This window comes from Chanodichthys erythropterus, chromosome 8 (assembly GCF_024489055.1).
Source record: "Chanodichthys erythropterus isolate Z2021 chromosome 8, ASM2448905v1, whole genome shotgun sequence".
Lineage (NCBI taxonomy): Eukaryota > Metazoa > Chordata > Actinopteri > Cypriniformes > Xenocyprididae > Chanodichthys > Chanodichthys erythropterus.
Window position 1 is genome coordinate 1,504,971 of NC_090228.1, and position 12,466 is coordinate 1,517,436.

General features: G+C 39.5%; 1 protein-coding gene across 2 annotated transcripts in view; it reads left to right on the forward strand.

Annotated features, from left to right (window-relative positions):
• Positions 1–9,908, forward strand: part of pthlha (parathyroid hormone-like hormone a) — a 32,406-nt gene extending 22,498 nt beyond the window's left edge. The window contains exons 2-5 of one of the 2 annotated variants that reach the window (XM_067390795.1): positions 1,785–1,855; positions 2,609–2,732; positions 8,378–8,914; positions 9,591–9,908. In XM_067390795.1, coding sequence (XP_067246896.1) covers positions 2,620–2,732; positions 8,378–8,891 — 627 coding nt within the window. In that variant the 5' untranslated portion in view covers positions 1,785–1,855; positions 2,609–2,619 and the 3' untranslated portion in view covers positions 8,892–8,914; positions 9,591–9,908. Of the gene's footprint in view, positions 1–1,746; positions 1,856–2,608; positions 2,733–8,377; positions 8,915–9,590 lie in introns of those variants that run through there. The other variant, XM_067390796.1, reaches the window with a different exon arrangement.
• The last annotated feature ends 2,558 nt before the right edge of the window (positions 9,909–12,466 follow it).

The following is a 12,466-nucleotide window of genomic DNA, read 5'->3' on the forward strand; positions in this document are numbered from 1 at the left end:
TGAAATACAGCTGTAGTCATTGCATTCATTTTATTTATAATGCAATGACTAAATGTCTGAAATTCTTCATTTTTGCAATGTTTAGACTATGTCTTAAGAACTTGTCTGACTAACAAGAGGTGATCTGTCTTAATACCCATTCACCTCAAGGACGATAAAGATATAGCTCTTAAAATCATTCTGAATGTAAAAGAGTAGCATCACAACTATAACGATTACGGATCCCAACACATGACATGCAGGAAAAAAAAAAATAGTAGTGTGCACGATTTAGCAAATCGAGGGAATGAAATAGTAAATTGAGGGAATGAATTAGTATTTTCTTGCATGTCATGTGCAGGGCTCTGCAAACGATTACTGCATAGAGGAACAATATCACTGGAATCACTTCTAGAATCTTTTTTTCCCAGACGATGAATGATCAGAATCAGAATCCATCCTGCTTTGAAGAGCTCGAGCATTATAGCATTGCAGCACAAGCTTAGAATAAACAGAACTATATCATGTGCTGCTGTCGTTATATCATTATTGCTCTCGGATTCAAATTAAACCATGCACATTTAGCAGACATTTGTGCATTTGGCAGACACTTTTATTCAGAAGCAACATGCATCCCATTCAAGGTACACATATTTACAACCAATTTATGTTGTAATGTAACTGACTTAAAGTTATTTTGCTAGTCTAAGTAGTTCATATAAGCCACTCCCAGCTAACAGGAATGTTCTCAGAACGTTATGAACAAACGTTCTTCCAGTAACATTAACAGAACATTCATTCAACGTTATCTGCTCTTTAATAATGTTCTCAAGACATCAGCACATTCATGGAACATTTTATTCAGTCTAACATTTTTTAGAATTTCTTTCAGAACATTCAAAAGTAACATTCCGTTGATGTTTGAAGAATGATACAATGGAATGTTCCTTTAATGTTTGAAAAAAAAAAATTTTTTTTAAAAACTCTCAGGAATAGTGTTTTCGTAACTTAATGGGAACATTAGCAAAACGTTCTTAGAATATATTTTTGTTAACTGGGCTGGTGCTTTGGTGATTTCAGTGGCTATATAAAAAGGTCATTGGAATAAAGAAGGATTTAAGATGTCAAGTTGATTTTGTTGATGATTTTGAAGACAAACTTCTGTTTAGAATAACGTACACTTAATTTGTTTTGATTTTAAAATAATTGCCACTTGCTTTGATATTTATTTATCTAATGACACTGACAGATGAATGTAAAGTAGAGTCATTTGTGTGTCTGCTGCACACTCTTTAAAGCTTTTAAATTATTAAAATGTTCTAAAAATGGTTCTTTTTGGGGAGCCCAAATGTTTCTTCTATGGCATTGCCGAGTGTATACGAGAAAGATTTCTCCTGAAGGAGTGCTGCCACATCTGTCTCTCATGTAAACATAGAGAAGTTGGCTCCTTCTATATGGACAGAGTCTTTGTTAGGACTCCCCAGCCGTCACCTCCCACTCGCTGTTTTACCTCTCCTCCCTCTCTCTCTCTCTCTCTCTCAACCTGCACAGACAGTTTAGAAACTTTCCCATCACAGTATTGGTGGGTTCATCTGACTCCTCTATAACAGAGTGGAGTCAGTCAGTGCAGGACAGACCACCTGGAACACACACTCGTTCACCCCACACCGATCGCCTCTGGATTCCCATTGGGCTCACTTTAGACAAGATCATCTCAGAGAAACCAAAGGACGTAATGCTGAAGGACGCGTTCACCTGGACCGACCGCAGCGCTCATTGATTTGTTTGTTTGTGTTTGATCGCAGCCTGGAAACTTTGAGGAGACTCGCAGAGCTCTGTCTTACAGGACAGAAGAGACGGAGACACAGACATTACTGTGAGTACACTTCTCTCCTGTTGCTCATCATGGGCTTTGAGGTTTTGTTGTGGACTTACTGGAATTCCTCTTTTCTCTCCAACATGTTGAACTGGTTTAAGTTTGAGCTCTCTGAACTCTTCTTCAGTATGGGCTGGGAGAAAAGCACTCTTGTAAATAAAGGTTCATAAGTGTTCCCATGAAGAACATTTAACATCCACACTGCAAAAAGAGCTTCTTCCTCAGTACATTTGTTTTGTTTTCAAATACAAATCTCTCAACGTTTTGAAATTAAGATACATTTACTGGAGAAGCAAGTTTATGCTCAGAATTATTAAAAAAAAAAAAAAAAAAAAAAAATCTTCCAGTGGGAAATTAAAATGGAAAACAAGATCATTTTAAGACCCCACTGGCATTTATTTTTTGCTTAATGCAAAAAACTCACATTTTTGATTCTCCAGTAAATATATCTTGATTGAATAATGTTTAGATATTTGCTGGAAAACAAGAAAGGAAGAATCACTTTTTGCAATGCACGGAACTTTTCCATTGCAAAAAAGATACTTTATAGTGATTATTAGAATTTTCTTCACACTAAGAAAAGAAAAAAAAAGGTTATTTTAAGAACTCTTCACTGAATGCTTCTTTGGGGTTTCGTTGCATATTTAAGACTTAACTGCACTGTGTGATTGAACATATTCACAAGAACGTAGAGTGAACAGAACATGAATCATTCACGTGATCTTGATGAATGTGATGTGTGTGTTTGCTCAGGTCCGCTGAGGATGAGGATGTTGTGTTCTAGAAGGGTTCTGCAGCAGTGGTTCTTTGCTCTGTTCTTACTGTGTTCTCCTGTTCCGCACCACGGCAGGCCCGTCGATGCCCTCAGCAGCCGAATGTAAGTGTCTTTGGGTGTTTTACTCCACATCAGTGATTTTTGGACACTTCTTTTGGACGTAATCACCAAGCATAAATATTACTGTTGCTCTTAGAGTTAGTGATTTAAACAAACTGCTAAATTTCAGTATTAAACTCGAGCATGAATCTGCATCTGTGCAGTGGACGTGTTGAAGAGAAGTTTCTAGTGCAACACAGATTGGTTCAAAGCAGCTTCACAGTAATAATTTCAATCTCAGTGCCAGTTCTACAAAAGACAACAGTGTCATTATTCAGTCTAATGTTGATTCAATAGTGTAAATTTAAATCAATTGAAGTGAATTTGATTTCAGCTGTAAACAATAGTGTTGTAATTCAGTTCAATGATGATTCAGTTCAGTTCAATAACAGTGCCAGTGTTGCAAAGTTCATAAATTATAAAACATGTAGTGTTTTTATCCAGCTCCAGGTGTGTGATCAGACTTATGATTTTCACCTGGTGGATGATAAAACATTGTTGAAAGAGCCAAACATGCCAAACAAAAAGAAACAACCGATTGCACTTCATTGCACACGGATGTTCTCTTCATAAAATGTGTAAATCTGGTGATTGTTGTTGTGTGTGTGGTGTTTGGCTGTAATGCACTGGAAAACACTCGGGTTTGTCGATCGTGCTGGGAGGTGTTTTGATAGTCTGCGCCCACCTGTGTGTTTGCTCAGGGTTTGAGGGCGAGCGGGACGCGGGGCTCTAGGGATGCCACCCAGACGCTCCGCGGGCCACCTGCTGCACGCACAGAGATGCTTTTGTGACAGACGCTGTCCTCTGATAGTGAAGCACGAGAGAGAGACGTAGAGCGAGAGAGAGATTGCTGATGCAAATTTAGGCGGCAGCCCAAGTCAAACGGGCCTCTCCCGCTGGAGTATATTATGCCGAGCCGAGCAAGCGCGCTTTTATGTCCTGCGAACCCCTCAGCAGGGCCCAGAATGCAAAACATGCTTCCATGAGCTTTGGAAAGCCGTGCTCCCCCCGCCGTCTGCGATCCGCTTGTGCCTGCCAGGACCTCCCTAACTTCATATCGGCTTTTAATGATGTGAGCGAGTGTGTTTGTGAGACACGGTTCGCCCATCGTCTGATGATTGTTGTGCAGCTTGTGCCAGAGAGGCAACTGAATCTGTGTGTGTGTGTGTGTGTGTTAGGAGAGAGACGAGACACACACACTTTGGTTTTGATCCTCTCGGGTGATTTGAGACACTAATGCAACGACTGTGACGTGTTTTGTGTGCATTAATGCATGTGCGTTTGGATTTATTCTAGAAGCGTTTGCTTTATGCACGTTCAGAAAGAAAGTTAATAATGTTTTAATAATGCAGTGCAATTGTGAGTGGAAAAAAAGCATCTTTTAGAGTTAAATTATTTGCTTTATATAAATGCAGTGTGTCTATTGTTTGTCTTCGTTCAGTTATCGTGGGTTTATAATTGTATTTTGGGCAATTTTGCAAAGTTTTTGAAAAGTGATACAAAGTTAATAAAAGATGAATTGGTCATTAAAACTATTATTCATTTGATTTGACTGAAGTGAAGAGTGTGATTGCTACTGTAATTCACCCATTTACAAGCACGTTTCTGATGGGTAAGCATGTAAATGTCAATTAGTTAGTGAGAGTAACAGGGTTAGGCCTTAAATCGGTCCGATTTGATTTTGTGTTGGCCAATCGCTCTGATTAAATCCCTCCTAGGAAGAGCTGTGCTTTGTTCGAAGGACAAAGTATCGCATAAATCCAGCCGGTGGCCAAACAACACAAGTTCCTCTTTCAGCAGCGTTCACTTTAGCGCTTTTATCGCAGTGATCTCACGGCACATCAGAAAGGGCGTTCACCGTTTATAACTAGCTAATGCTGACAAGTCCATCTGCTGTCCAGGACAATGCCTCCTACTGGAGTTTGACTTGAACCCAAGCCAGCTGCGCCTGCGAAGATGAAACGCACGGAGCCGGAGATCTTTCAAACCGCATGCATCGCGGATAAGGGTGAAAGCAGGTCTCTCTCTCTCTCTCTCTGCCTGTTTTTTTAATTAAACCAGCACAAAGTAGCAATTATCTTCAGGTATGCTAAAAAGGAACAGCTGGAAGGATGCCACGCTAAGAGTTTTCTCTCCCTCTCTCTTTAGTGCTCCTCGTGTAGTATTTAAAGTGAACTAGAAAGTGTAAAAGCAGAAACAGAGGACTTTTTTACATTCATGAAATTTTGAATTTTTTTTCACAGGATGAAAAAAGCACATGGTCATAGATTCTTACATAAACCTCCCATAATTCACCTTTAGCTGGCTGGCTGGATGGATGGATGGATGGATGGATGGATGGATGGATGGATGGATGGATGGATGGATGGATGGATGGATGGATGGATGGATGGATGATGGATGGATGGATGATGGATGATGGATGATGGATGGATGGATGGATGGATGGATGATGGATGATGGATGGATGATGGATGGATGGATGGATGGATGGATGGATGGATGGATGGATGATGGATGGATGGATGGAAGGATAGATTAAATAAATCAATAGATGGATAGATAGACAGATGGATGAATGGATAGATAGATGGATTGATGAATCGATGGATGGATGGAAGGATGGATGGATGGATGAATCGATGAATCGATTGACTGATTGATTGATTGGTGGATTAGCGGATAGATAGATAGATAGATAGATAGATAGATAGATAGATAGATAGATTGATTTTTGAATTGATAGATAGATAGATTGATGAATCGATAGATAGATTGATTGATGAATCGATCGATAGATAGATAGATTGATGAAACGATAGATAGATTGATGAATCAATAGATAGATAGATTGATGAATCGATAGATAGATTGATGAATCGATAGATAGATAGATTGATGAATCGATAGATAGATAGATTGATGAATCGATAGATAGATATAATCGATAGATAGAATCAATATATAGAATCGATAGATTGATTGATGAATCGATAGATAGATTGATTGATGAATCGATAGATAGATTGATTGATAAATCAATAGATAGAATCGATAGATAGAATCAATATATAGAATCGATAGATAGATTGATTGATGAATCGATAGATTGATTGATGAATCGATAGATAGATTGATTGATAAATCGATAGATAGAATCGATAGATAGAACCAATATATAGAATCGATAGATAGATTGATTGATGAATCGATAGATAGAATCGATTGATTGATGAATCGATAGACAGATTGATTGATAAATCGATAGATAGATTGATTGAAGAATAGTTAGATAGAATCGATAGATAGAATCGACAGATAGATTGATGAATCGATAGATTGATTGATGAATAGTTAGATAGAATCGATAGATAGAATCGACAGATAGATTGATGAATCGATAGATTGATTGATGAATCGATAGATAGATTGATTGATGAATCGATAGATAGATTGATGAATCGATAGAATCGATAGATAGAATCAATATATAGAATCGATAGATAGATTGATTGATGAATCGATAGATCGATTGATTAATGAATCGATAGATAAATAGTCATGAATTTAATTTACCCTTTTATATGTTTTTTACATGCTGAAATATTCAGTAAATATGACAAATCTGCAGCACAGGACAGGAATCTTAAACACCTGAGTAGGTGGAGCGTGGGCTTCACTTCTGACGCTTCATTATTGTCTGAGGACGCACAGAAACTGGCTTTGGGCTTTTATGGAAAAGGTTTGCTCTCTCAGGACGTTCCTCGCTCATAAATCTGTCCGAGTACATTAAGAAAATAATAAGAGGTGACAGAGGAGAGGAGAACACAAGCTGCCAGGAGGCGCAGCATTATTTAGGAGCCACCGGAGAGGAATAAAGCCACTTTCCAAAGAAAGGAAAACTCATCGTTCCACGCCTGGCAAGGAATTATCTCACGGATCGGTTTAACCAGCCTGGAAAAAAGGGCCGTTTGTACGCCGGAGTATTCAGATGCTCCAGAAGTTCAAGAATGCAGCATCATTTACCTGTTAAAGCAGAAGCAGAATCAATGAGCTTTAGTTAGTTGTAGGTGATGGAGGTCGATTTCTGTCCGGAGATGCATGGAAATTTAGTGCCTTATTATAACACGGAAGGAATATACTTTCTCCAGGGACTGTGGGGTGTGTTACCGTGTCCTGGTTTGATTCATGCCCTCTGGTGCCCCCTTGTGGTGCGTTTTAACTCTCACCGCTGGTTGAATGAGTGGATATTTTGAAACAGCACTGAATTATGCTTTACTTTGGCTGGAGCGCAGCACTGGCTATGAGATATGTGTAATTGTTTCAAGACATTTGGACTGAGCCGAGCATCCAAAAGTGCACACGGTAGCAGAGAGCCGTACGGCTGCTGGCTGTCAGGAACGACCGCGCTCAGACCTCCAAATGATTTAAGCCGAGACACAATGGCACCATTAATTAGAATTATTGCAGTGAGTGTTTAAGCATCAGCTAAAGCCTGTGATTATTGGCTTTTGCCACTTTCGGCCCGTGACAGTTTTGATGTACTATGTTTAAAATCCACGTTGATGACTGTGTCAGAAAACGGTTAAAGAGCCTGTGTGCTTCACTTCAGCACTCCTGGTGGTTTGTTTGGGTTAGATGCAGGATCTGGAAGCGGAGGCCCGGACGGGTGAATACAGCACCAGCGAGGTGTTGGATGTGGGCCAGACCTTCTCAAACCCCCTGGATTTAACTAAAAACACATTGAACAAGGGCGACAGCACAAACGCTCACTGATCAGACCAGTGGATTACGGTTAAAGGCACCATGTCGGATCGTGTGTGTGTGTGTAAATGTAGAGCTAATGACATTGCAGCAATTAGAAACATTTAAATATTTGCATGGGAAGCAGAATGAATTCTAGAAGATACACTCGGATGAATCCGGGAGGCCTCAGAAACTGATTCACACACGTTGGGTTAGTAATACAGAGGTCTCAGGGTCAAACGCAGTACTGTGAACATTGAATTTACTACAAGCTTGATTTATTCTGATCTTCTTGGTTAGTTTCTTTGTCTTGTTTTTCAGTAAAAAGAGTGAAACTCTTAAGATATTAAGACTTGATTACACCGATCAGGCATAACATTATGAGCAGGTGAAGTGAATAACACTGATTATCAAGGCTCATTGATGCACCAGGATGCACTATGGGAAGAAGGCAAGCCGGCGGAGGCAGTGTGATGCTTTGAGCAATCATCTGCTGGGAAACCTTGCATCCATGTGGATGTTACTTTGTCTGTTGCAGACCATGTACAGCCTTTCATGGAAACGGTATTCCCTGTTGGCTGTGGACTCTTTCATCAGGATAATGCTCCTGCCACAAAGCAAAAATGGTTCAGGAATGGTTTGAGGAGCACAACAGCGAGTTAATATCTTCAGTCATTTTGCTTCTCCAGTAAATGTGTCTTGATTTAAGTATGTTAAGGCAAAAATACTGTGTCAGAACATTTTTTGCAACCATTGTGATACTGCATATATTATTGGGAATTGATTAAATTCTGAAAAAGTGGGCATTGCAAATTAAAAATAAAAACTTGGTGACATCAGCCGAAAACAGTGTTTTTGAGTTGCGACCAATGCTAATTCTCTGTCGTTCTTCTCTCTACCAGGAAGCGTTCAGTGACACATGCTCAGCTGATGCACGATAAGGGCCGGACGCTGCAGGATTTTAAGAGACGCATGTGGCTGCAGGAACTGCTGCATGAAGTTCACACGGCTGAGATCCGCGAGGCTCAGCAGCCGAGAGGCGGCATCGGCAGCAGCGGAGGAGGGGGAGGCGGCTTCACCGTTCCCGTGCCGATGGGTGTGGGCGTCTCCATAGGAACAGGCACCGTCCATCCGAAACCCGCTGGGGGCACCAAGAATCTGCCAATCAGCTTCCGTCTGGAGGACGAGGAGGGTACCAACCTCCCGCAGGAAACCAACAAGTCGCAAACGTACAAAGAGAGCACGATGAAGGCCATCGGCAAGCGGAAGAAGAAAGGACGTGCGGGGAAGAGGAGGGAGGGGGAAAAGAGGAAGAGGAGGGCCCGTTCACTGGGCCGATCACCGCTGGAAGAGTTCGGTAGTGGCTTCCACCTGGAGTGGCGGCCGTATGTGGGCCAGCAGGTGGCGCTGCACTAAAACACTGTCAGTCTTTGACAACGGTACGTTCTTTCAATTGTCTGCTATGCTACAAGATACTCATTATTAAAATGGTGTGTCATGTCGGATATTTGAGCAAAATCGTAATTACGAGTAGGAAAATTGGGATTTTTTTATAGCCCTTAGTGAAAAATGAGAAAATATGTCAGATGCAATGGATGCAGCTGGTAAATTTGTTAAAATGAATTCATTTACGATAAAGTTGCATGTACAAAATACCAAACGCTGAAAAAAATGTGATTAAATTTTGGTCAAAAAATATTATTTAATACTGTTGAATTAACCGAAAAACATTTAAAACCACAAAACTTGAATTTTATACAGAAAAAGTCACATTGCGGAAGTACGATTATGATTTCCCAACACGTGAATGCGAACTTAAACGCACCATTTGCTACATTAAAATATTGGAAATCTAAAAATGGTAATGGCCTATTCAAGTCAAACTTCACTGAATCAACCTAAATACATGAATTTATACCAACAAAGTTATTTTTTAAAGGTTAAGTCAAGTATAAATTGCTCTATAAGTTAACAATTGCACTTTTAAAACATACATTTACTTTAATGAAACCCAATATTTAATACCAAACTGCATTAAGTATTTATTTTACAATAAAAACCTAATCCTAACTTCTGTTGCTGATTTTCAAAACAGTTTTGCCTTTTCTCTTTCAGATCCGTGAGGACTTTTGAAATGGACACCTAAATGCTCATGTTACCGTCCACTGTAAAAGTGAGAGGAAAATATTTATTGTCTGTAAATATTCTCAATGCGCCCGAACAGTGACAATGACAAATAACGATACTGCTAAAGCATTATTACAGCTCCACGGAGCTGCAGATTTGGATCCTTGTGAATACTTTGCTTTGTTTCTTTTTCGTTTCCTTTTATTCTTTTTTTTTTTTTTTTAGGACTATGCCTCTATTACGGTGTCAGAATTCCTGTAATTTATTTTGTTTGAATGGTGTATTTATTTTGTAAAGGTATCAAGGTGCTGCTGACCTTCTATATTTTTGTACTATAATGCACTTTAGATATATAAATATAGAAATATATACAAGTAATTTTGTTAATGGACGTATTTTGTGGTTCAGTTGAATGAAGAAGACTATAGTCATGGCCTTGTGTTTGCCCACCTCTCTGTTTCATTGTATGTTCGACAGCGTTGGCATCCATGTTTCTGTGTGTCTGTTCCAAAACCTAGTGAGCTGCCTACCTAGACAGCAACATAGATTCATTCCCAATTCATCCCAAAGATTTTCCTTTGCATACAGACAACAAAGTTGTCAAAACGATCCCTGTTTACATGGATCTGTGAAAACGATTTAAAATACTGTATTCTGCTGTCAGGCCAGTAGATGGCGATGTTGCTTTGTAAAGAAAGTACGCGGCAATAGACTGAACACGTAATACGCATGACGTCACCGTTTTCACAAATTTGCGTTTTTGTTGTTTACACCGAGACGATAATGGTATCGCTTCAAAAGCTTATCGCCAAAATGCTGTTATCGTGTATTTGAACGGCTAAAATGCATAAAATGTTTTCGGTTTTTAATTGAAAATGGCGTTGTGCAAACAGCCCCTAAATGCGATGCATATATACATACATGATTCCTGCACTCAAATAATCATGACATAGTTTGCATCTGTTTTGATTTGATTAAAATTGCTTAGAATCAGCATAAATATGTTCATTATGTAAAACACTTAAATGTATTCAGTTAAATAGTACGAACACAAGAATCGACTAAAAGCGCTGTATTCTGCTGCCAGGCCAGTAGTTGGCGATGTCACTTTGTAAATAAAATAGTTATGAACATGATTAAAATATGGAACAAGAAATATTAGATTAGTTAAAATGGATTTATTGATATATAAACCTGAATATTGTGTACTTAAAACACGTTCAGTTTATAAGTACAATTACAGGAATCTGAAGTGTTTTATTGACTGACAAATATGCATCACATTAAGTTTATGAAAGGACATTTTATATGCAATTCAAATACATAGTCTTACATTTAGGCCTTTTTTTGAGTGAAGATGACCAAAATGAAATGAGAGAAATGTAATTCATTTATTTTATGTAGTTTAGCTTGTCAAACTACAAATTAGAGCATTCCACATCCGCTATTTAAGTTCGGATGCAGCTCACTAGGGTTTGGATGCAGGCTTTTGTATATGTGTTTATTTTGGGTTTCTTTCCTGCTGACCTGGACGAGCCCCACATCATCTTCATCCACCCTCACATCAGCCTGAGCTTGAGTATCGAGAGCGCCTCCTACAGCTGAGATCACAACCACACCACGATCTTCTGTACACGACCAGCACACGTTATAGAATAACTCTTGTTGTTTTGCACTGAGAGAAAAAAAAACCCTGTACTGAATGAATTAAACATATGACTTTTCCTGCAGTGTCCGGACTTCTGTGTGTGTGTGTGTGTGTGTGTGTGTGTGTGGCATATTTGATTGTGTGTATCTCAGGTTCAGAGAGTGTGTGTGACAGAACAGCCAAGAGTTTCACCCACTTACTTCTGATGTTGCTCCTGTGCAGACGGGAAAAATATTCCACGGTGGAAAATGTGTGGAAAAAGCTTCTCGAAATGAACGGACAGCGTTTGAACTGGAGTCCATCCGCATGGCCGTTGGATTTCAGAATGGAACTAAAGTTGTCAAAAGACTTGTGGAAATCCAGATCGCTGATTAAGGCCAAAAACACTTTCTGCGAGCACGCGAATACTTGGCAGTCCGGTTAAATGCACTTACTGTGTGTTCTCGTGCTACTGTGGTGGCAGCAAACCTCAGCACTCGAGGGGGCGATAGAGTTTCCTTCAAATGTTTGTACCGTTAAACCAGATGTGTTATTTTTCAGGTAGCTGCTATAAACATGTCAACAGTTTAACTCAGTGAGATTCTCTTAAAAATGTTGCTCTGCCATGACTTCAGTTGATTTGAACGAGAAAACTGGCTGTAGGAGCCAATTTATGCTATAGAATTCGACACGTACCTAAGTTGTTATGAGTTTGTTTTCAGATATAATATATATACACTGCCCAGCCCCCCCAAAAAAAGTCAAACAAATAGGCAAATACAGATAAACGTGATGTTATTTACATGAAGAGGTGCATCAATGGTTGGTCAAGATCTTGTAATGACAATGCAAGAGTCGAGCACTCTGTAAAGTCTCCTCCAGCACATCCCAAAGACTTTCAATGAATTTAAGGTCTCTCATGAGTTATAAACTCAAGCTTTATTCAAGTTATTTGCATTAGAAATGGGTTTGCAAGTACAAAACTCAGAGGAACGTTCCCCAGGTCCCTCTCTCTCTCTCTCTTTCTCTCCAAGACACCAAAACCCAGAGCATTAACATTCAACTTTTCCATGGCAGAGGGGGGTCTTTGGCACTTGGCATGCTGGGAATTAATTCAAATTCTCTGACATTTATTTGTTTGCCTTTGATGAAAGTCACACAAGCAGTTAATGAAGGCTGAGATCAGCAGTACGGATGGAGCTTCGCGCTGCTGGGATTTAGTCGTTTTCCCCACTTT